General features: G+C 40.2%; 1 protein-coding gene across 1 annotated transcript in view; it reads left to right on the top strand.

Annotated features, from left to right (window-relative positions):
- The first annotated feature begins 3,677 nt into the window (after positions 1-3,677).
- egfra (epidermal growth factor receptor a (erythroblastic leukemia viral (v-erb-b) oncogene homolog, avian)) overlaps positions 3,678-20,897 on the top strand; it is a 257,981-nt gene continuing 240,761 nt past the window's right edge. The window contains exon 1 of the mRNA XM_048610937.1: positions 3,678-3,841. Within this exon, the coding sequence (XP_048466894.1) occupies positions 3,763-3,841 (79 nt within the window). The 5' untranslated portion in view covers positions 3,678-3,762. The remainder of the gene's footprint in view (positions 3,842-20,897) is intronic.

Here is a 20,897-nt window from a genome sequence, read left to right as displayed (position 1 = left end):
CCTTCCTCCTTTATGATACTCCTTAAAATCTTCTTCCCTGACCATGCTCTTGGACATCTCTACATCTACAACTCTTCATGAGACATGGTATGACATTTTCTTTTAAGATGGCATTGCGAAGTGCCTTGGAGCAATATATAAATATAAGCTGTTGTTATATGTTCGTTCACTTTTGGAGGACTTAAGAAAGTTTAATATTACTAATCTCTGAGCTGTTTTGCTGTCTATTCTCCTCTTTGTATATTCAGATTATTTATGTCTTAACACAAGTCTTATGCAGTCTAGATTGATTTATTTTAGAGACCTAGATAATCTGAGTACACTATCATGTCAGCATTCCGTCATTATTTTCACAGCTTCATGTATTAATCACAGAATTTATACTAAAGGCTTCTTGCAATTATATTAAACTATTTAATATATCCTTCAATGTCATTATCCATTTAATTTTTTATTTATTGATTAATGGGATGTGGGCATTGTGGCTGGCCAGTATTTCTTGCCCATCCCTAGATGCCCTTGAGAAGGTGGTAGTGAGCTGCCTTCTTGAACCGCTGCCATCCACCTGCTGTGGACTGACCCACAATGCCATTAGGGAGGGAATTCCAGGATTTTGACCCAATGACAGTGAAGGAACAGCAATATATTTCCAAGTCAGGATGGTGAATGGCTTGGAGGGGAACTTGAAGGTGGTGGTGTTCCCAGATATCTTATGCCCTTGTCCTTCCAGATGGAAGCGGTTGTGGGTTTGGATTGTGCTGTCTGAAGATTTTTGGTGAATTTCTGCAGTGCATCTTGTAGATTGTACACATTGCTGCGACTAAGGGTTGGTGGTGGAGGGGGTGAATGCTTGTGGATGCAGTTCTAATCAGGCGGGCCGCTTTGTCCTGGATGGTGCCAAGCTTCTTGAGTGTTGTTGGGGCTGCACTCATCCAGGCAAGTGGGGAGTATTCCATCAAACTCCTGACTTGTGCCTTGTAGATGGTAGACAGACTTTGGGGAGTCAGGAGATATGTTGCAGTATTCTTAGCCTCTGACCTGCTCTTGTAGCCATTGTATTTATGTGGTGAGTCCAATGAAGTTTCTGGTCAATGATAACCCCCAGGATGTTGATAGTGGGGTTTAGTGATGGTAACACCATTGGATGTCAAGGGGCAGTGGTTAAATTGTCACTTATTGGTGATGGTCATAGCCTGGCATTTGTGTGGCATGAATATTACTAGCCACTTGTCGGCCAAAGCCTGGATATTGTCCAGATCTTGTTCCATTTGGATATGGACTGCTTCAGGATCTGAGCAGTCGCAAATGGTGCTGAACGTTGTACAATCATCAGTGAACAACCCCATTTCTGACCTTATGATGGAGGGAAGGTCATTGATGAACAGCTGAAGATGGTTGGGCCTAGGACACTACCCTGAGGAACTCCTGCAGAGACCACCTGGAGCTGAATGACTGACCTCCAACAACCATGAGCATCATCCTATCTGTCAGGTATGACTCTAACCACCAGAGAGTTAGCCCCCGATACTCATTGGTTCCAGTTTTGCTAGGGTTCCTTGATGCCACACTCAGTCAAATGCAATCTTGATGTCAAGGGCTGTCACTCTCACCTTACCTCTGGAATTCAGCTCTTTTGTCCATGTTTGAACCAAGGCTGTAATGAGGTCAGGAGCTGTATGGTTCTGGCGGAACCCAAACCAGGCATCACTGAACAGGTTATTTCTAAGCAGATGCTAATAGCACTGTTGATGACACCTTCCATCACTTTATTGATGATTGAGAGTAGACTGATGGGGCAGTAATTGGTCAGGTTAGGTTTGTCCTGTTTTTTGTGTATAGGACATGCTTGGGCAATTTTCCACATTGTTGGGTAGATGCCAGTGTTGTCACTGTACTGGAACAGCTTGGCTAGGGGAGTGGCAAGTTCTGGAGCACAAGTCTTCCGCACTGTTGCCTGAATGTTGTCAAGGTCCTTACCTGTTGTACTATCCAGTGTCCCAGCCATTTCTTGATATCACATGGAGTGAATCAAATTGACTGACAACTGGTATCTGTGATGCTGGGGATCACTGAAGGAGGCCGAGATGGATCATCTACTTGGCACTTCTGGCTGAGTATTGCTGCAAAAGCTTCAGCCTTATTTTTTGCACTGATGTTGCAATATGTTTGCATTTATTTGCTGCCATAGCAGCCATGAACCATTGCCTCCTATATTGAAAAAACATTACATAAAATCTCCTGGACTAGTTTCATTGAAAAGCTAAGTCTAGAATATATACTGTACACTGTGTACTATTTTGCTTAAATTATATCCTGGAAATGTAATCTTTTCAGACACTTGAAAGTTTATATCTAAAAGCAATAGTCTGTAAAGTGCAATTTAAAATGTTGTAGATTCTCACTGTAACATGAGTTCAAATGGAAACACAGAGAAAATAAGAATTTATGTGAACCTGATAGAGGAGTAATTTTGAAAAGTGTTCCACGCAGCTGTGACTGGTATAGTGTTGTTCCTTTACAGGAATGATCACAATTGGACTTAAGCAGAAAGAAAAGAAACAGCATTTCTACAGTGTCTTAATATTAAGCCAGATATTGCCTCTTCACAACAAGCTGAAACAATTATTTGATGCTGTTAGATATAAGAATAGGTGTAGCCTCCTACTGACTGTGTTGAGGGCTGGAATTTTATTATATTCCTGAATAATTTGTTTGTTTGTCTAGCAATTTAAAAAAGGGCATTTTGTATCCTCATACACATTGCAGGCATTCCAATGCTACTTCGTAATAGTTAACTTTCGAAATATACGCAATCATTTCTGTAAATCATTCATTTAAGCATATAATGTTTGAAAGCTGAAAAGGTGTAATGAGTATTTAACATTTCACAGTGTAGACTTCAGTCTGTATGCGTTGCTCCTTTCTCGACTTTCTTTTTTCCACCTAAGGGAAGCCTTACACTAAAATTGCTTACATTATTTATGAACTTCAGGACCTGCTGGTGCCAATGGCACCAGAGTATGTTTCCTTCCTCCGCACACCCTTCCCTGAATAATAGAGGTCATTAATGGTGCTGAGAAGTTTTTTTTTAATATACTCATGGAGGATACCTTAAATGTGGTTAAATTCTACCTTCCCACCTATAAGTTACTGTCATTGATACCACTTGGAAGGATAATAGTCTCTGCAAAGAACTTACGTTTGCAAGATGATTTTTTTTCGCAGGTGGCAACTTGTATTCACGTACACATTGCCAAAAACGTTTCTCCTTGTCCTTAATTTTTTTTAAAAAAATGAGAGGAGTGAGATCTGTGCTATCACGGGCGCGTTCGGACCATTCCATCACTTTCAAGCATGACTCGTATTTAGCCTGCTCGCTGCTTATCAGGGCTCTCGCCCTGCCCTAAAGGGTTAATAGGGGATGTCTGATGCCTGGCTGCTACCTCTGGCTCATAGAGCCATCCCGTGGATGAGCAACCGCTGGGAGGAGATGTGAGTGGGAAGCAATACCAGAGGAGGGTGCTCTGGGTGCCCAGGGGAAGTGTAGGACCCTGTGAGTGTCAGTCTCACCTGGATTCTCTCTCTCCTCCCAGTGAATTGACGTCAGGCTGAGTGCTAGCTTCGGGCTGACACAGGCAGAAAGAGGGAGGGAGGGGCAGATACACAGAAACAGGGGCTGGGCTAGCTCAACTCAGCGCTAACTGCTGCCTACCCTGTTGTGTGCTCAACACGGGATATCGCCCAGAGGGAAGCCGCTGAACCATGTTGTGTTCCCTGCTGCCGGGCTGCGTCCACCTCCTGATCCTCTTAAGTTTGGGCAGCGAGTCCCTGTCCAGGGAAGGTAAGAACCACAGGAACAGAGAGAGAGAAACTTTGAAAGCGGAGGCTTGCTGCCCCTCCGCTTCCTAAACACCTCCTGGAGTGAACTTCTCAGGGCAAAAGGTCCGGAGGCAAGGGCAGTAGGTGGGGAGGAGCGAGATTGCCGAGTGCGGGAACGTTTGCTGCTGGGAACTGTTGTGTTCCGGGGACTTAAAGTCACTTTGCTATCATCCCCTTTTCTCTTTCATCCGGAGAGCTGAGGCGAGTGTGTTAGAGTGTTCGGACAATCTGATCAGTTGATATTGAGTGCCTGTCTAGTGCTTCGTTCCTTTTGCTCAGGGACTTTAACCTGTAAGAAACTCTAAGTAACGAGTTGAGTTACGGGATGTTTGTTTTGCCAAGAGAGGGTCATAAAGTTTGCGTTTCTCTAAACAAGCACAGATTCTTACCCATTACTGATCGCAGGCATTTCCTTCTTCGCCTTTTTATCTCAATTTATACACATTTATGATTGCATAATTGCGTGCACTATCACTTAAAGCACAGCTCAAAAAAAAAGGGTCCGATTGGTTAAGGATCTCAAGGTTCAACCATGGATTATTGCAGGTAAAGCGTGTGCAATGCCAACGTACGAAAATGCAATGATTCCTTTTTTTGTTAGCTGTAGCAGAATATGTGAATTGTTTTGTCTTTATTTGTAACTGTGCACAACAGCATGATCTTGATTCATATTTCACATGCTGTAGCATTCTACAAAAGGGGCGAAGTTGCACTCAGTGAAGCAATCTGTACAATTTTAAAAAGTTAGCTGAAGTGTTGAATGCCCTGTGGAATTAGACACGTAACATCTGCCGTAGCAGCTCTGTGATGCTGTGTTCTGCTAAATGTAACCCAAATGTCCATTGATATCTCATCAACATGATGTATATTTCTTGCACTTGCAGTTGACTATGGAAGCTATAAGCAGGGAAGTTGTGAGCAGACTGCTTCAGGAACAAATAATTTATTGTGTTCTACTGAGTTTAGTTTTAAGTCCTGATAATGTAGCTGACTGCTGAGTGACATCCTTTAGGATATTTGTCAACTAGTTAGTTTAAAAGTTTTCATTGTCTAATTTAAATAGTTAAAGGAACGAGCTCTTTCTATTAAATTAAAATAGCATTGGTGCTAAAAATCCAAAATAGATACAGAAAATACTGGAAATGCTTGACAGGTCAGCCAGCCACTGTCAAAGTTGGTGAAATGTCAGTTTTGTTTCTCCACAGATGCTGCTGGTTCTACTGAGTTTTTTTTTCAGCAATTTCTGGGGTTTTTTTATTATAAAAGTTCCTTAATGATCTGATAATACAGCAATCTTTTGTTCTGCATTTAAGGGAGTGCCATTTCCAAGGAAATACAAGAATAAGCTGGTGACTTTGTGAGTTGGCCCATAACAGTGAACCACTCATTTGTGAATTGCTCATTGCTTTAAAGCAAAGTTGTAAAGGCAGAAGTTAGGTTGCAATGGAAATGAACTTGACATTGTGATTGTTTGAAATTGTTCATAATTTTACTTGAGCATTTAGTGTTAAAATCCATTAAAAATTTGCTGGTTCATTTAGTGTGTGAAAAATAACTCAAGCAAATACAAATTACTTTTATATACATCCCCATCCATTTCCTTCTGCCTGTTCAGAATAAAACCAAGGTTGAATTATGAGGGCAGCCAGTATAGATTAATCATGTATTCATCTGATGATAGAATATTAAACGGTAATCTATTTGAAATGTTAACAATGTCTAAAGGATTTGATAGAACAGAAAGAGGATTCTTTTCTCTTGTGGGGGAGGCAGAATAACATGGGGACATTAAACCTAGGGCTATCTAGGCTGTTCAGGAATTGTGTAAGGAAACATTTTCTCACACACAAGATAATGACAATCTGAAGCTATTTCCCCTGCTCAACAAAAAGGTTTTTGAGGCTAGGTCATTTGAAAATGTCAGAACTGAAATTACTAGATTTTTGATGGGCAAGAATATTCAGTGTAGCAGAGTGAAGATATTATGGTGCAGGTCGACAATTATCTGCTGAACAACGGAACAGACTTGAGCTGAATGGCCTACTCTTTATGTTCTGTTTGCCACTGTCATCACTGGCATTGCGGTTAGGATCCTTTCAGACAGTGATAGTTATATCGTATAGGATATTGGGTAAAAATCCTGACACAGTCTATCTTATTGTTGAGCCTACAAGAGCATTTCCTACTTTACCATTTTGACAACTTGTATCTGTGCCTCTCTGAATTAAATTGTGCGTTTGTCCCAGAAATGTTGAGTTATGCCAATTTTGTACTGCCTCAATAAATTGTAAAGTCGGCCAAATTAGTTGAGATTAGGAGCCTTACTTCCAATAAAGGTCTTTCATCCTGTCAGCTTGATGTGATTGAATGTACCTCATGGAAAAATGATCAGTGTAACACTAGTTTAGCACCAATGATGTTATTAATTAGTATTAATGTTTGATTGGCATTTTCTGTGCACTGCAGCCGTAATATAATGTATTTCAACCCAAAGCCAGACAAGTTTAATACAATACTGTATTAACTTTTCTCTCCTGAATAAATGTATACCCATGAAATGAACTAACATACACCTATCGAATTTCCCTTCAATTGCTGCATTTCCCCCTAGAAAGAACAGAACACTGTTGATTTTTTTTTAAAAATGCTAATTGCTGTGACACTGCCAGAGGGGTGATGAGTTTAGACATTGGCAAGGTCATGTGTGGCAGTATATGATTAACTCTGTCTCTTTTAGAAGATCCTCACAGATTAAGTGCAAACAAACTAAGCAGATTTTAAAAATCCTCCTTTCATCATAAATTTAACGGATTTCCAGCTTTTCAGACATTTGATCTGAAAGGGTGAATTTATTTATACATATTTACATTCAGGTGCATTGTATACTTCACTACAACAATTCCCTACAAGCTGTCTTCACTTGGCAGTGATATGGTAGAATTTTTAATGCTTGAAGTGGATAGTTAGAGCATATAGTTGCTTCAGACATGTTTTCTCTAATTAGTGAATGTATTGAAACACAAAATATACCATCCCTGATAGGTTTCTTTTCCATCGCATGCCATTTGTACAGAGCCTAAATAATTTCAGGGCCATTTTCATATCACATAGAAAATATGAGCAGGAATAAGCCATTCGGCCCTTCAAGCCTGTACTGCTGTTTAGTACGATCATGTCTGATTATCTAACTCATTACTCTATTCCCACTTCCTCCTCATGGCCTTTGATCCCCTTAAACTAAAGAACTCCATCTAATTCCTTCTTAAAAACAGTGATTGCTTCCTTTAGCAGAAGATTCCACAGACTCACCACTCTCTCTGGATGACGAAGTATCTCCCAATCTCAGATCTAAATGCCCTACTCCATATTTCTGTTATATTCATTCACGGGATGAGGGCGTCACTAACCAGACAGCATTTATTGCCCATCCCTCATAGCCCAGAGGGCAGTTTAGAGTCAACCATGTTGCTGTGGGTCTGGAGTCACATGTAGGCCAGACCAGGTAAAGATGGCAGTTTCCTTCCCTAAAGGACATTAGTGAATCAGATGGGTTTTTACAATAATTGACAATGGATTCATGGTCATCATTAGATTCTTAATTCCAGATATTTGATTGAATTCAAATTCCACTATCTGCCCTGGTGGGATTCGAACCTGGGTCCCCAGAACATTATCTGGGTCTCTGGATTAACAGTCCAGCAATAATACCAATAGGTCATTGCCTCCCCATATCCTTAGACTGTGATGCCTGGTTCCAGACTCTCCGTCATTGGGAATGTCCTTCCTGTATTTACCCTGTCTAGTCCTGTTCGAATTTTATAGGTTTCTGAGATTCCCCCTCCAACCCATTCTTCTAAGTTTCAGTGAATATAGTCGTAACTGTATTTCTAGTCTCTCTTCATACATTAGCCATGCCATCTCAGAAATCAGATTGGCAAATCTTTGTTGCAATCCCTCCTACTGACAGAACATCCTTCCTCAGATAAGGAGACTAAAACTGCTCACAGTACTCCAAGTGTGGTCGCACCAAGGCCCTGTACAATTTCAGCAAAACATCCCTGCTCCTGTACTCGAATCCTATGCCAATGAAGGCCAACATAGTATTTGACTTCATCACACATGCTGCATGTGCTAGCTTGCTTTCAGCAACTTGTGTGCACAAACTCTCAGGTCTCATTGCACGTACTCCTTTCCCAATCTATCACCGTTCAGAATATAGTCTGTCTTCTTGTTTTTGCTATCAAAGTGGATAACTTTATATTTATCCATATTATACTTCAGCCGTCATGCATTTGCCCACTCACTGAACTTGCCAAATCAGACTGAAAATCTTTGCATTCTCCTCACAGCTCATTCTCCCAGCCAACTTTATGCCGTCTACAATCTTGGAGATATCACATTTAGTTTCCTCCTCTAAATCGGTTGATATACACTATGAATAGCTGGGGTCCAAGCAGATATCCCTGTAATACCCCACTAGTCCCTGTCTGCACTGTGGGTTAAAAGACCCATTTATTCCTACTCTGTTTCCTGTCTGCCAATCAGATTGCTATCTGTGTCAGTATCTCACCCCCAATCCCATGTGTTTTAATTTTACATGCTAATCACTTATGTGGGACTTCATCAAAACATTTCAGAAAGTCCAAGTAAACCACTTGCATTTATCAACTCTGCCAGTAACATCCCATTTGATTTGTCACGCATGAATTCCCTTTCATATGCCCTTGCTGACTGTATCCTGTGCTGTTTTTCATTACTTTGCTGTTAAATCTTTCATAATGGACTCTAGTATTTCCCCATGACTAAGGTCAGGCTAAGTGATCTATGATATTCTGTTTGCTCTCTACCTCCCTTTCAAAGTAGTGCAATTACATTAGCTACCTTGCAATCCATAGCAACTGTTCCAGAATCTATGGAATCTTGAAAGGTCCCCCATGGGAGACTAATAGGGGACGTAAGAGTCCATGGGACCCAAGGATATTTGGCAAATTGGATCCAGAATTGGCTAAAGGGCAGGAAGCAGAGGGTGATGCTCAAGGGATGTTTTTGTGATTGGAAGCCTGTGTCCAGTGGGTCCCGTAGGGATCAATGTTGAACTTGTGCTGTTTGTGGTATATATAAGTGATTTAGATTTGAATGTCGGAGGGCTAGAAAATGGGATTAGGACAGTTAGGATATTTTTGACCACTATAGACTCAATGGGACAAAGGGCCTTTCTCTGTGCTGTAGAACCTTATGACTCTGACCACCTATGCATCCACTATTTCTTTGGCCAGTCCTTAAGTGCTCTGGGACATAGATTACTGTGCCCTGTATTTTATTCAGCTTTAATCCCATCAATTTCTGGAACACCATTTCCCAATAATACAGATTTCCTTCAGTTCCTCCCTCTCACTAAATGTTGCATTCCCCAACATTTTTGGAACATTATTTATGTCCTCACTTTGTGAAGACAGAGCCAAAGCATGTATTTAATTGGTCTGCCATTCTAACTTCTCCAGATTTTGATTGTAAGGAACGTACATTTGTCTTTCACTAATTTTTTTTTTCCTTTTGACATATTGTTAGAAGATTTTGCATGTTCTCCTCAAGCATACTCTATTTTTCTCTTCTCAGTCAATCCCTTTGTCTTCCCTTGCTGAAACCTGAACTGCTCCCAATCCCCGGGTCTGCTGCTTTTGGCTAATTTGTATGCCCCCTCCTTGGATCTAATACTATCCCAAATACCCTTATTAGCCATGGTCAGGCCAATGTTCCTATTTCATTTTTGTACCAGGCAAAAAATGAAAAATTGCTGCAGTTCTTTATCATATCACAATGTAATGCAACCTACAACAACATGCAGTTATGTCAAGGGGTGTGAGCATATGATTATGATCTTTCCAGGAAGAAATTGATCTGTTCGGAGTAAATATAAAATTCAAGACTTGTAGAAACACAAACCTGGAGTGCAGTTCGAGTAGGAAAGTACAGATCACTGCTTGGCCAAACCCTCATCTGCTCTTCAATTGCACAACAAGGTTTCAACAAAATGGGTTAGTTAGAAATAACCTTTATTGGGATCATTCTCGTCAGACCATTGTTCCAGTTTTGGAGGATGTAATGCATGTGCGTTTTTAGTTAGTAATATGTGCCAGTTTGTGTATGTGGCTCATAGCCTTTTAATGTATGGGTAGGGGGTGGGAAGAATGTGCAAAGAGAAAATGCTGAAAATGTCTAACACAAAATTGTGAAAATGTTGGAAAATTCAACATGTCAAACAGCAGCTGTGGAGAGAAACAGACAGTTGATGTTTCACATTGATGACTTTCCATGAGAATTCCATTTGATGTGAGCACAGAAAAATAGTAAGTAAAACTAATATGTAGGAAGTCATGTTCCAGACAATTGAACAATCTTAATGACCCCTAATATCCTCATCTTACAATTGTTGACAAGTTTATTTGAGATTTGGTGATCATTTTTCAGTCTGAAGCCATTTAAAACATTTTTCATAATGAATATGATTTGCTATTTTTTTTCCATGAACTGTATTCTTTAACTTATATCTTTGAATATTGAGGACCAACAATGGAACTTAATATCCCAGGAACTGGCTTTGGAAAATTACTTAGATGCTTTCAAAAGGAAACTAGACAAGTGTAAGGGAATAAAAAGATATGCTGAAGGTCTGCAAGGAGGCAAATGAATGGAAACTAGGTGCAGGAGCAGGCTATTTGGCCCTTCAAGCCTGCTCCACCATTTGATATGATTGTGACTGATCCTCTATCCGAATGTCATATTCCTGCTTACTCCCTTACCTTTAATATCTAAAAATTTATCAATCTCTTTCTTGAGTAAACTCAGTGACCAGGCATGCACCGTCTTCTGTGGTAGATAATTTCACAGGTTGACCACCCTCTGAGTTAAGAAATATTTCCTCGTCTCAGTCCTAAGTGGCCTACTCTATATCTGGAGCCTATGACTCCCTGGATCTAGATTCCAGGGGAAGCATCTCCTCTGCATCTGGTCTGTCTAGCCCTTTAGAATTTTATATATTTCCATAAGACCATATGACATAGGAGCAGAATTTAGGCCATTCGGCCCATCAAGGCTGCTCCGCCATTCAACCATGGCTGGTACCCCATTCTCCTGCTTTCTCAGACCGTAAGACATAAGAGCAGATCCCATTTCATCAGACCCCCTCCCATCTTTCTGTACTCTGTTGAATAAAGGCCCCATTGAATCAATCTCTCCTCATATGACAGTCCTTCCAAGCCCAGTATCAGCGTTGAATGTGTTCATTGCACTCCCTTGGTGGCAATTCTCTTAGGGAGTCCAACTCAGCACTCAATAATCCAGGTGCTAGGCCCTGTACGGCTGCAGTAAGATATCCTAATTGCTGAATTCAAATCCTCTCACAATTAGGGCCAACATACCGTTTGCCTTCCTAATTGTTTGCTGCATAGGAGGAACCATATGAACAGCAGCATAGTCTGATTGGGTTGATTGGCCTGTTAATGTGCTATATATTCATTGCAATTGTGAAAGGATTAAAACATTTTTATTAAAATTCTTTGGTAAAGTAAAAGCTGTATCTTGCATTAAATCAAAACTGTTAGTGATATTTGGTGTATTCCTTCAATAACATTAAACTTAATTTTCAATGACGCACAGCAAGCTTTTAAAAGCTATAGAAAAGGCTTTTCCTCATGAAAGCAATTCAGGTAACACATTGTTGTAGACATTTGTTTTTCTATTAGCAGATGCTGTAAGCACATTTGCATTGTTTAGTACAGTAATGAAAGATTCACAGATTCTGAGATGTCTGCTTGGAAATTTTATTTTCAAAATCTTTTGTCAATAAATAATGACACCACAAGTCATCATTATACAGTTCAGTTTAACATGATTTTCAGCTTTTCAAAGAGGCATTCCAGCAAGATGCATATGTCACTCTATGCATAAAAAATACCTAGTGTGGCAAATGAAAGAGAAAGTCTTTTGGCCTGACGTTTTGATATTAAATTGTTGTAGTTCTAGAAAAAATGCACACTTTTTTAATGTAACAAGAAGAGCTATAAGTTAACAATTTTCCAACTGGATAAATCCCAACCAATATTTGATGCTAATGTTTTACAAATGTGACCTGTTGATCTTTCTCTATAAAGCAAGACTATTTTAAAGAATGTTTGGCAAATCTCTTCTACTCTCAGACACTCAGTGCTAGAATTCACTGGGGTTTTAGACTTCTTGGGCCAAACTACCAATTCGCCACAGAGGTGGGTGGACCCTCAATTTTCTGCCGCTGGCTGGTGTGTTAGCACAGCACCCAGATGAGAGGATGAGGCTGGGCTAATCTCTTGAGTATGAGAGCGTTTGTTGGCCCTTCACCCTCGAGGGCCTGAGTGACATCTTTAGTTGGACAGTGAGGACTAACTGATCTGTCATTAAAATCTACATCTGGTGCCAACACATCTTGACATCAGGACCTGGAAGTCACTACAACAGTATCTTGACCCCAGCAATTCAGCCCATTGTGCAAATGCTGTTTGACAAAAACCTACTTTAGCTCCTTTTCCTCTTTTGTACCCAACATTATTTAAATCAACCTTGTAAATTTGCTCTGCTGTTACTTCCACTTTTATCTTTGTCTCGGAAAGTTTGATAAAGCAGGAGAATATCTGTAGTTCAGTTTAGTCAGTGGTACATATCACGTCCTATTGTCAGCTTGGTTCACTTTCCAGCAAAAGATTGTGGATTCAAGTCCTTCTAAGAACTTGAGCAAATAATCCATGCTGACAGTCCAGTCCAGTACTGAGAGAATGTTGCTGAAACCAAAGGAGCTGATTTCTGGCTGAGACTATTAAACAACGTCCTTTATGTCTGTTGAATTGACGTAAAAGGTCCTCGATCTCCATTCAAAGCAGAACAGGGAGTTCTCCTGGTGTCTGGTCAATGTTATTTTTCAATCAGCACTGGCAAAAAGATTTTTGATCATTTGTTGATTTGCTGTTTGTGGAACGTTGTTTATAAGTTATGTTTCTGAGGACATGACAAGATACTATGTAAATGAACTTTTTACGAGAGAAGCGTAACATTAAAAGACATTTCAAATATTTGAAAGATTCAAAAAATATTTTGAGATGTTGACCTTTCTCAATAAACTGAATCAGAACCAACAGGCCACTCCACATTAGAAATATTTGAAATTCCTTCTATTTTACACATTGCGTTAGTGTGATGTTACACCCTGTTGCATGTATTGTATGCTGCATCTTGAGAGAAAATTGTTTTTATACAGAACTAGAGTAAAATGAACACTTCTTACTTGAGGTCTGAAGAAGGGTCGTTGGACCCGAAACATTAACTTGGATTTCTCTTGCAGGTGCTGCCAGACCTGCTGGCTTTTTCCAACAATTCCTGTTTTTGTTTCTGAACACTTCTTACCCTAGTTCAACGCTTTGCATTAGTGTTTCAACATTGGGGTTCTGGAGGTCAGTTAACTTAGTAGACTAGAGTGTGTTGTAGAATAAGGTGCAGGTTCAATTCCCAAACCGGCTCTGGTAGTTTATAGAATCTTGCTGCCTCTTTTCACCTCATGCATGTGGACTGGTTACCCTGAAGCTTTACATAACCAGTTGCCTCTCTGGTGGCAAGAGATGCCTGCTGCTCGTTTTGGACTATGGCTCCTTCTTTTGAAATTTATTCACGGGATATGGGCATCGGTGGCTGCATGAGCATTTATTGCCCATCCCCCATGTGCTGTAGGTGGACTCTCAATGCCATCAGGGAGGGAATTCCAGGATTTTGACAAGGTAACAATGAAGGAACGGTAACATGTTTCTAAGTCAGAATGATGAGTGCCTTGGAGGAGAACTTGCAGGTGGTAGTGTTCTCATGCTGCCCTTGTCCTTCTAGATGGTATATAAGTAATCTTTACACTACTTTGCATCTTGTTTCTTTAACTAGTTTGAGAAAGTTTTTACATGGGTGAATTAAAACAAAACAGATTAAGTGTCATAATTCATCCATGACTATATTTTTATTTCCACACACTTTTGCAATGTTAATGAAAATGAAGAGATCATTATAGCACTATGACTCAAAAGTTGTACTAATAATGGACAAACACAAACATTCTATCTTTCTTCTTTAGATACAACATATTCAGGTAAGTGTCCAAAATAAATGTCTACAGGTACAAAATGTTGACTGGTAGCGCTATTTCGCAGGACCATATGGTGAGGAATGTCATACTTAAGATCAGTGTGCTGATAATGACATTTAACATCAAAATAAATGAATGTTATTTCCTTCTTTAAAAAGAAGTACATATTTGCTTCATGCCTTATTCCTTAAACACTCTAAGCTAAAAAGATGTCTTCAGGTAACAGATATCTCACAGAAATAAATTGTTTTGTATCTACACCTACTTGGTTATGCTAGATTGTGTGATGTTTGAAAAAGCGAGTATTGTCTTTAAATTCTTTTAGAAGCCTCTTACATAAAACTAATCTGACTTAATTTGGCGTGAAATATATCGGCGGAAATTAGTAAGTAATTTTAGTACAGATGTCAGGAAAAGCTACTTTATCCAAAGAAAACTAAATGTTTAGAATAATTTACTCTGCAAGAAAATGGAGATGAGAACATTGAGCTTATTAAAACTCCTATTTGAAGCTATGGATGAGATGATAATGCTATAATGGGTAACCCTTAATTGAATGGTTTATTCCAGTTGACTACACTTAGGTTCTTGGCACATTGAAAGCTATAATTCATGTTTTGATAAAGGTTGTGTTAAATCGGCCTTCTGGAGGATGCAGCAGATCTGGTGTGGTGTCAGGGCAGACCATTCACCGGAGAATTCCAGAATCTCCCACTCGATACCCTGAGCCTCCACCATGAACAGTTCCATAGAACTATATTACCATAGACCCCTTTTTCCATAAGGAACTAAAAAATACTTTTGGGTTGAGCTGCCATGACTTTTCAGTAAGAGAGATTGTGAGCCAACAAGTTTTTTTTTGTTTCTAGCTGGCTGCAAATTTAAACAATTTTCACGAATTTAAGAATGAGGTTCAAAAAATGAAAGCAGAAAATGCTGGAAATAGAAGTCAGATTTGACATAAAATTTAGTTTCTCAATTCATGGATCTACCAGAACTGCTAAGTATTCTCTGTTTTTATTTCAGATTTTCAGCATCCCCAGTATTTTGCTTTAAAGACATAGCATCCCTTGCATGGTCTACAATTAAGATTCAAAAGGATCATATTTAGTTAATACGTTCTACCAATAAACATGACCTATACAGTAAGGAAGATTAGAATCTGTGATATTCACATCATTCTCTCTAGTGTTTTCAATACTTTATAAGACTGTTCTTTTCCAGAAATCTAACAAATCAAACAAAACAAATAATTTAAGCTGTAGTATATTTATTCGGACTTGATAATATGCTGCAAACTATTTAGATGGTGGTACTTCCATGCAGACAAAAAAACCTTGCTGTCTTTTTATCAGTTTCCCCTAAATTTACTATACATGGCCTGTTTTATTGCACTCCCTAACCCCTTTAAGGTTACTGAATGCCAATGCCTGAACATGTTTTAAAGGGACCACAGGTTGTGTGTGTCCTGTTTGTACCAGCACATCATAGAATCCCCACAGTGTGGAAGCAGGCTATTCGGCCTATCGAGTCCACACCGACCCTCTAAAGAGCATCCCACCCAGATCCGCCTCCCAACCTTATCCCTGTGACCCTGCATTTTCCATGACTAATCCACCAAGCCTGCACATCCCTGGACACAATGGGCAATTTAACGTTGCCTATCTAACTAACCTGCATATTTTTGGACTGTGGGAGATAACCAGAGCATCCAGAGTAAACCCACGCAGACACGGGGAGAATATGCAAATTCTACACACAGTCATCCGAGGGTGGAATCAAACCTGGGTCCCTGGCGCTGTGAGGCAGCAGTGCTAACCACTGAGCCACTGTACCACTGCATCACGGTCTGGATTTCTGCATGGTGACATACCTGCATAGCTTAGAAGACACATTGCTTCTTGCCCATTCTAATGTACTAAATCCTGAAAATTTTAAACAAAGAATGGCAGTATAACTATTGCATCACTTCCATTGGCTTTACTTTACGTGATTAAAAGTTACCCAGCATGTGTTAATAGACTACATTAATTTAGTTTACTTTACATGAAGAAATGTTGGGTTTGTCTTCAGGTCTCACAAACACAGGAACTAAAGTTTACAAATCAAAAGATCAGTTGAAAACTGATGACAACACCACAGGCAGATAACTAAGTACGTCCCTCAGAGTATTGGACCTCCACGGATACTGAACTGACAGAGCAGCTGCAAGACCAGATTTATTCCCAATCTACAGCTGTTCTAAATAAAAAACATACCATTGAAATGAAGCAGATTTGTTTATGCTGACGCTATCCACCTCTCCACATGGATAGTTTTTTTTAAACTATCAAGAAACCAAACAGATTTGAATTGTATAAACAGTCCTTCATGACCTGCTTGCTACAGAACCCAGAACCTGGAGATGGGATATCAGCAGACATGCACTAGTTTGTTGGAAAGGTGCACCTTAACACTGGTGGCTCTGGATCCACTTAGAGGAGACTGCTCTGATTTGTAGTTTTGTTTGCTACATGAACAAGATAATTATTAGAACATGGTTCTAATAGGAAAAGAAATTTGAGAAGAAAACATTGCCAATTGAACTGGAGTACAAAACATTGAAAATTTGACTCACCACTTTGAAACTTCTTGCAGTCTTAAGTATATCCAGCAAATATTGAACATTTTGTGCATGGCTTCACATTCCTAATTATCTGAAGTCTGCTGTCTCGTTTTACTTTGAGAGTTAATAAACAATTAGCATTGTAAATGCAGAAAGCTGGAAGTTATGAGTTACCTTGCTCCTTCTTGGGTTGTATTTTACCTTATTGATAGACTCAAAGTAAGCAACGTAAGGGACTTGTTGTATTTATCTGTTCATTACACACAAAAGCCAGGAAAAATCAGGACTGGTGCCTTGGAATGTAAATCTTTAACGGCATGATCAGTTAAAATTACAGTCAAATGACCTTTTTGACCTAGAATATTTAATTTACAAAATTTATACACAGGAAGTGGGCATCGCTGGCTAGGCCAGCATTTATTGCCCGGGCGACAGCTAAGAGTCAACCACATTGCTGTGGCCTGGGGTCACACATTGGCTAGACCAGGATGCCAGAGTTCCTTCCCTAAAGCACATTAGTGAACCAGCTGAGTTTTAATGACATTCAATAGTGGTTGTGTAGGTGGCATTAGATTAGCTTTGTATTCCAGATTTTTATCGAATTCAAATTTCACCATCGATTATCAAGGGATTCAATAGCCTGGGGTTCTGAATTACTAGCCCAATGATATTACTGCTATGCAGCACCTGAATAGTGTTGAAGAACTCAAAACTACTTTTTTCTGCATGTTTTATCTGACATTTTGTTCCTTAATTTCATTCTTCTTCCTCAGTCGTTATCTTGAGTTCCGTGTGCGATTTAAAGCCAATTTATAGTGCCCGATTTATACTTCTTAATATAGACACTGCAGAACTGACTTTAACTCATTCAAACCACCCACTAGGAGTCTGTATATCTCACTGAGGATTCTTCAGTCTGATTAATGGAATTGCCTCAGTGTCTGACATGCTCATAGATGTACCAGATGCCAGCAGAGAGGAGGCTTAGTGACAGAACCTACACTCAAAACATCCACCAGACCTCTGAAGAAACTGTCAGTGTACTGAATGGTGAATGCCATTCATTCCCTGTTTGATGCAAAATCTTCACTTTTATATCTGTACGGTAGTTTAGTGGTTAGCACTACTGCCTCACAGCGCCAGGGACCCGGGTTCGATTCCACCCTCGGGTGAATGTCTGTATGGAGTTTGCACATTCTCCCTGTGTCTGCGTGGGTTTCCTCCCACAATTCAAAGATGTGCAGGCTAGGTTGATTGGCCATGCTAAATTGCCCGTAGTGTTCAGGGATGTGTAGCTTAGCGGGGGTGGGTCTGGGTGGGATGCTCTGAGAGTCGGTGTGGACTTGTTGGGCTGAAGGGCCTGTTTCCACACTGTAGGGATTCCGTCTATGAATATCTGCTAATTAACAGCGTAAACTAGTGTTTGCCTGATGGTGCAGGCATAATGGAAATTTATACATTCTTATCACATTTGTTCCAAATGATATTGTTATCTGTTCTTACAAAATATTGCCAGCTTTAATTGAAAGTTGTATGTAAAATAGAGAATAATTAATACAGGATGTTCAGTCACTGGCCCTTGAAAAGAAATGAGTGATACAGTTTGAATAGTTGATGAATACCCCCAAGGCTTCTTCTTTGAAATATGGTCACTCATTTCCATCATAGTACCTAATCTATGTTTTACCATCCTGCTGCTCTGTTGGTGAATTATTTTTAATTTCCATGGTGACTATCTGTTCAGTTATGGTAATGTTGTATGTATAATGCATGGTACCAACATGACAGACGGATATGTAAATTATGTTTGAATCAGGCTTGTAACTTATTCCAGCCAGATCCAGCTTCTTCCAAAATATATAATATTGTAACGCATTAAATAGGTAAAATGTGAGAGAACATGTTGATGTTTTAACACTGCAATAATGATTTCAAACAAGATTAGGTGAGCACAGCTTGTGAAACACATCTGTGTGGTGAAGATAAGTTGGCATAGTTTATAATTAAATTGAAGAGTGTATGCTGAAGCAGGGAACACGGAGAACAGATTGTTTGATCAGCTTCTCAGGTAGATAGTGCACAGGGAGAGCTTGTGATTACTCGCCAATAAGTGTTATCTGGAAAGTCTAATTACAAGAGGTTATTATATTTGTGGAGAGTTAAATTTTGATTTACATTAATAGTCATCCTGATCTCATTTTTCTATGCAGGCTGTAACAAGTTATAAAATATATCATTTTAGAAAATAATGTTTAAACTGGGTAATGAATTGGGTGCTGCAGCAGTGGGGATTTGATTTTGAGTTATTTCAAGAATTGAATATGGGGCATGATTTTACTCTTTATGGTGGTGGCAACAGAGAAAAATTCACCCCTTTCTTGTCACCTATGCTGGACTGGTTTTGGGATGCAGTAGGGGGAGGGGAGATTTTGAAACTTGTGAAATCCACATTGATACCATTGGGCTGCAGGGTTCCCAAGCCGAATATGAGTTGCTGTTCCTGCAACCTTCGGGTGGCATCGTTGTGGCACTGCAGGAGGCCCAGGATGGACATGTCGTCTGAGGAATGGGAGGGCCAGCTCGTCCCTGCCTCCCTAACCTGTTCTTCCTCCCACCTATCCCCTCCTCCCACCTCAAGCCGCACCTCCATCTCCTACCGACCAACCTCATCCCGCCCCCTTGACCTGTCCGTCCTCCCTGGACTGACCTATCCCCTTCCTAACTCCCTACCTACACTCACCTTTAATGGCTGCATCCCCGCCTCTTCGACCTGTTTGTTTCCTCTCCACCTATCCTCTCCTCTATCCCTCTTCTATCCGCCTCCCACTCTCTCCCTATTTATTTCGGAACCCCCTTCCCCTCCCCCTTTTCTGATGAAGAGTCTAGGCCCGAAACGTCAGCCTCTCTGCTCCTATGATGCTGCTTGGCCTGCTGTGTTCATCCAGCCCTGCACCTTGTTGTCTCGGATTCTCCAGCATCTGCAGTTCCTACTATCTTTGAGATCTCTGCAGCTTTTAATTCCAACCTTTTGTACATCCTCATTCTTCGCTTCACCATTCTCATCATTCGTTATATTAAAGGTGCAGTATAAATCCAAATAACTGTTGATGTGCCTGAAATAATGATGGCGTGTGATGTCCTGAATATGACTTAGTTTTGATGTAACTTTGAAATGCATTTTATTTTTCACCAAGATTCATCATGTTGATCATATGTGTCGAACTGGATTTCATAAAAGCAAAATACTGTGGATGTTAAAAATCTGAAGCAAACACAAAGAATGCTGGAGAACCTCAGTAGGTTTGCAGCATCTGAGGAGAGAGAAACAGAGTTAATGTTGACTCTGATATGATTCTTCTTCAGAGTTCTGAAGAAAAGTCATACTAGACTTGAAATGCTAATGTTTCTCCTTAGATGCTACCAGACCTCCTGAGTTTCTCCAGCATTCTCTGAATTAGTTTTAATAGTTGTTATTGAAAACCGGGTACGATGGATTCATTCAGGATTAGGATTGACATTTACTTGCGTGAAATACTTTCATTCTATTGGTGATTGTTGGACATTCAGCACGTGACTGCAGGGGGAAGAAAACATGTCAGCAAATACCTTCTTGAAAAAGGTATGAAAGAAAATCTGAGAGTCAATATGAATTCATATAAATTTGAAAGCAATATAAAATTTGCGTTTTAAATATATACTGACAATTTATCATTTAAAGCAGAACCTGAATTTCTAGATGATTAGACACGATGCTGGGGACAAAAGTGCTCTTTGGCAAATTGGAGTTGATTATTGAAGAACAGAGTTTTCCAATTTGTCTTTCTTACTAATCAATATGTATTTCAGTTTTATTCCAAAAAAAAACTTTGCAAATATTCTAGACAACAAGGTGCAGGGCTGGATGAACACAGCAGGCCAAGCAGCATCATAGGAGCAGAGAGGCTGACGTTTCGGGCCTAGACCCTTCATCAGAAAAGGGGGAGGGGAAGGGGGTTCTGAAATAAATAGGGAGAGAGTGGGAGGCGGATAGAAGAGGGATAGAGGAGAGGATAGGTGGAGAGGAAACAAACAGGTCGAAGAGGCGGGGATGGGGCCAGGAAAGGTGAGTGTAGGTAAGGAGTTAGGAAGGGGATAGGTCAGTCCAGGGAGGACGGACAGGTCAAGGGGGCGGGATGAGGTTGGTCGGTAGGAGATGGAGGTGCGGCTTGAGGTGGGAGGAGGGGATAGGTGGGAGGAAGAACAGGTTAGGGAGGCAGGGACGAG

This window comes from Rhincodon typus, chromosome 2 (genome assembly GCF_021869965.1).
Source record: "Rhincodon typus isolate 14 chromosome 2, sRhiTyp1.1, whole genome shotgun sequence".
NCBI classification, from domain to species: domain Eukaryota; kingdom Metazoa; phylum Chordata; class Chondrichthyes; order Orectolobiformes; family Rhincodontidae; genus Rhincodon; species Rhincodon typus.
This window is presented reverse-complemented; position numbering and strand designations above follow the sequence as displayed.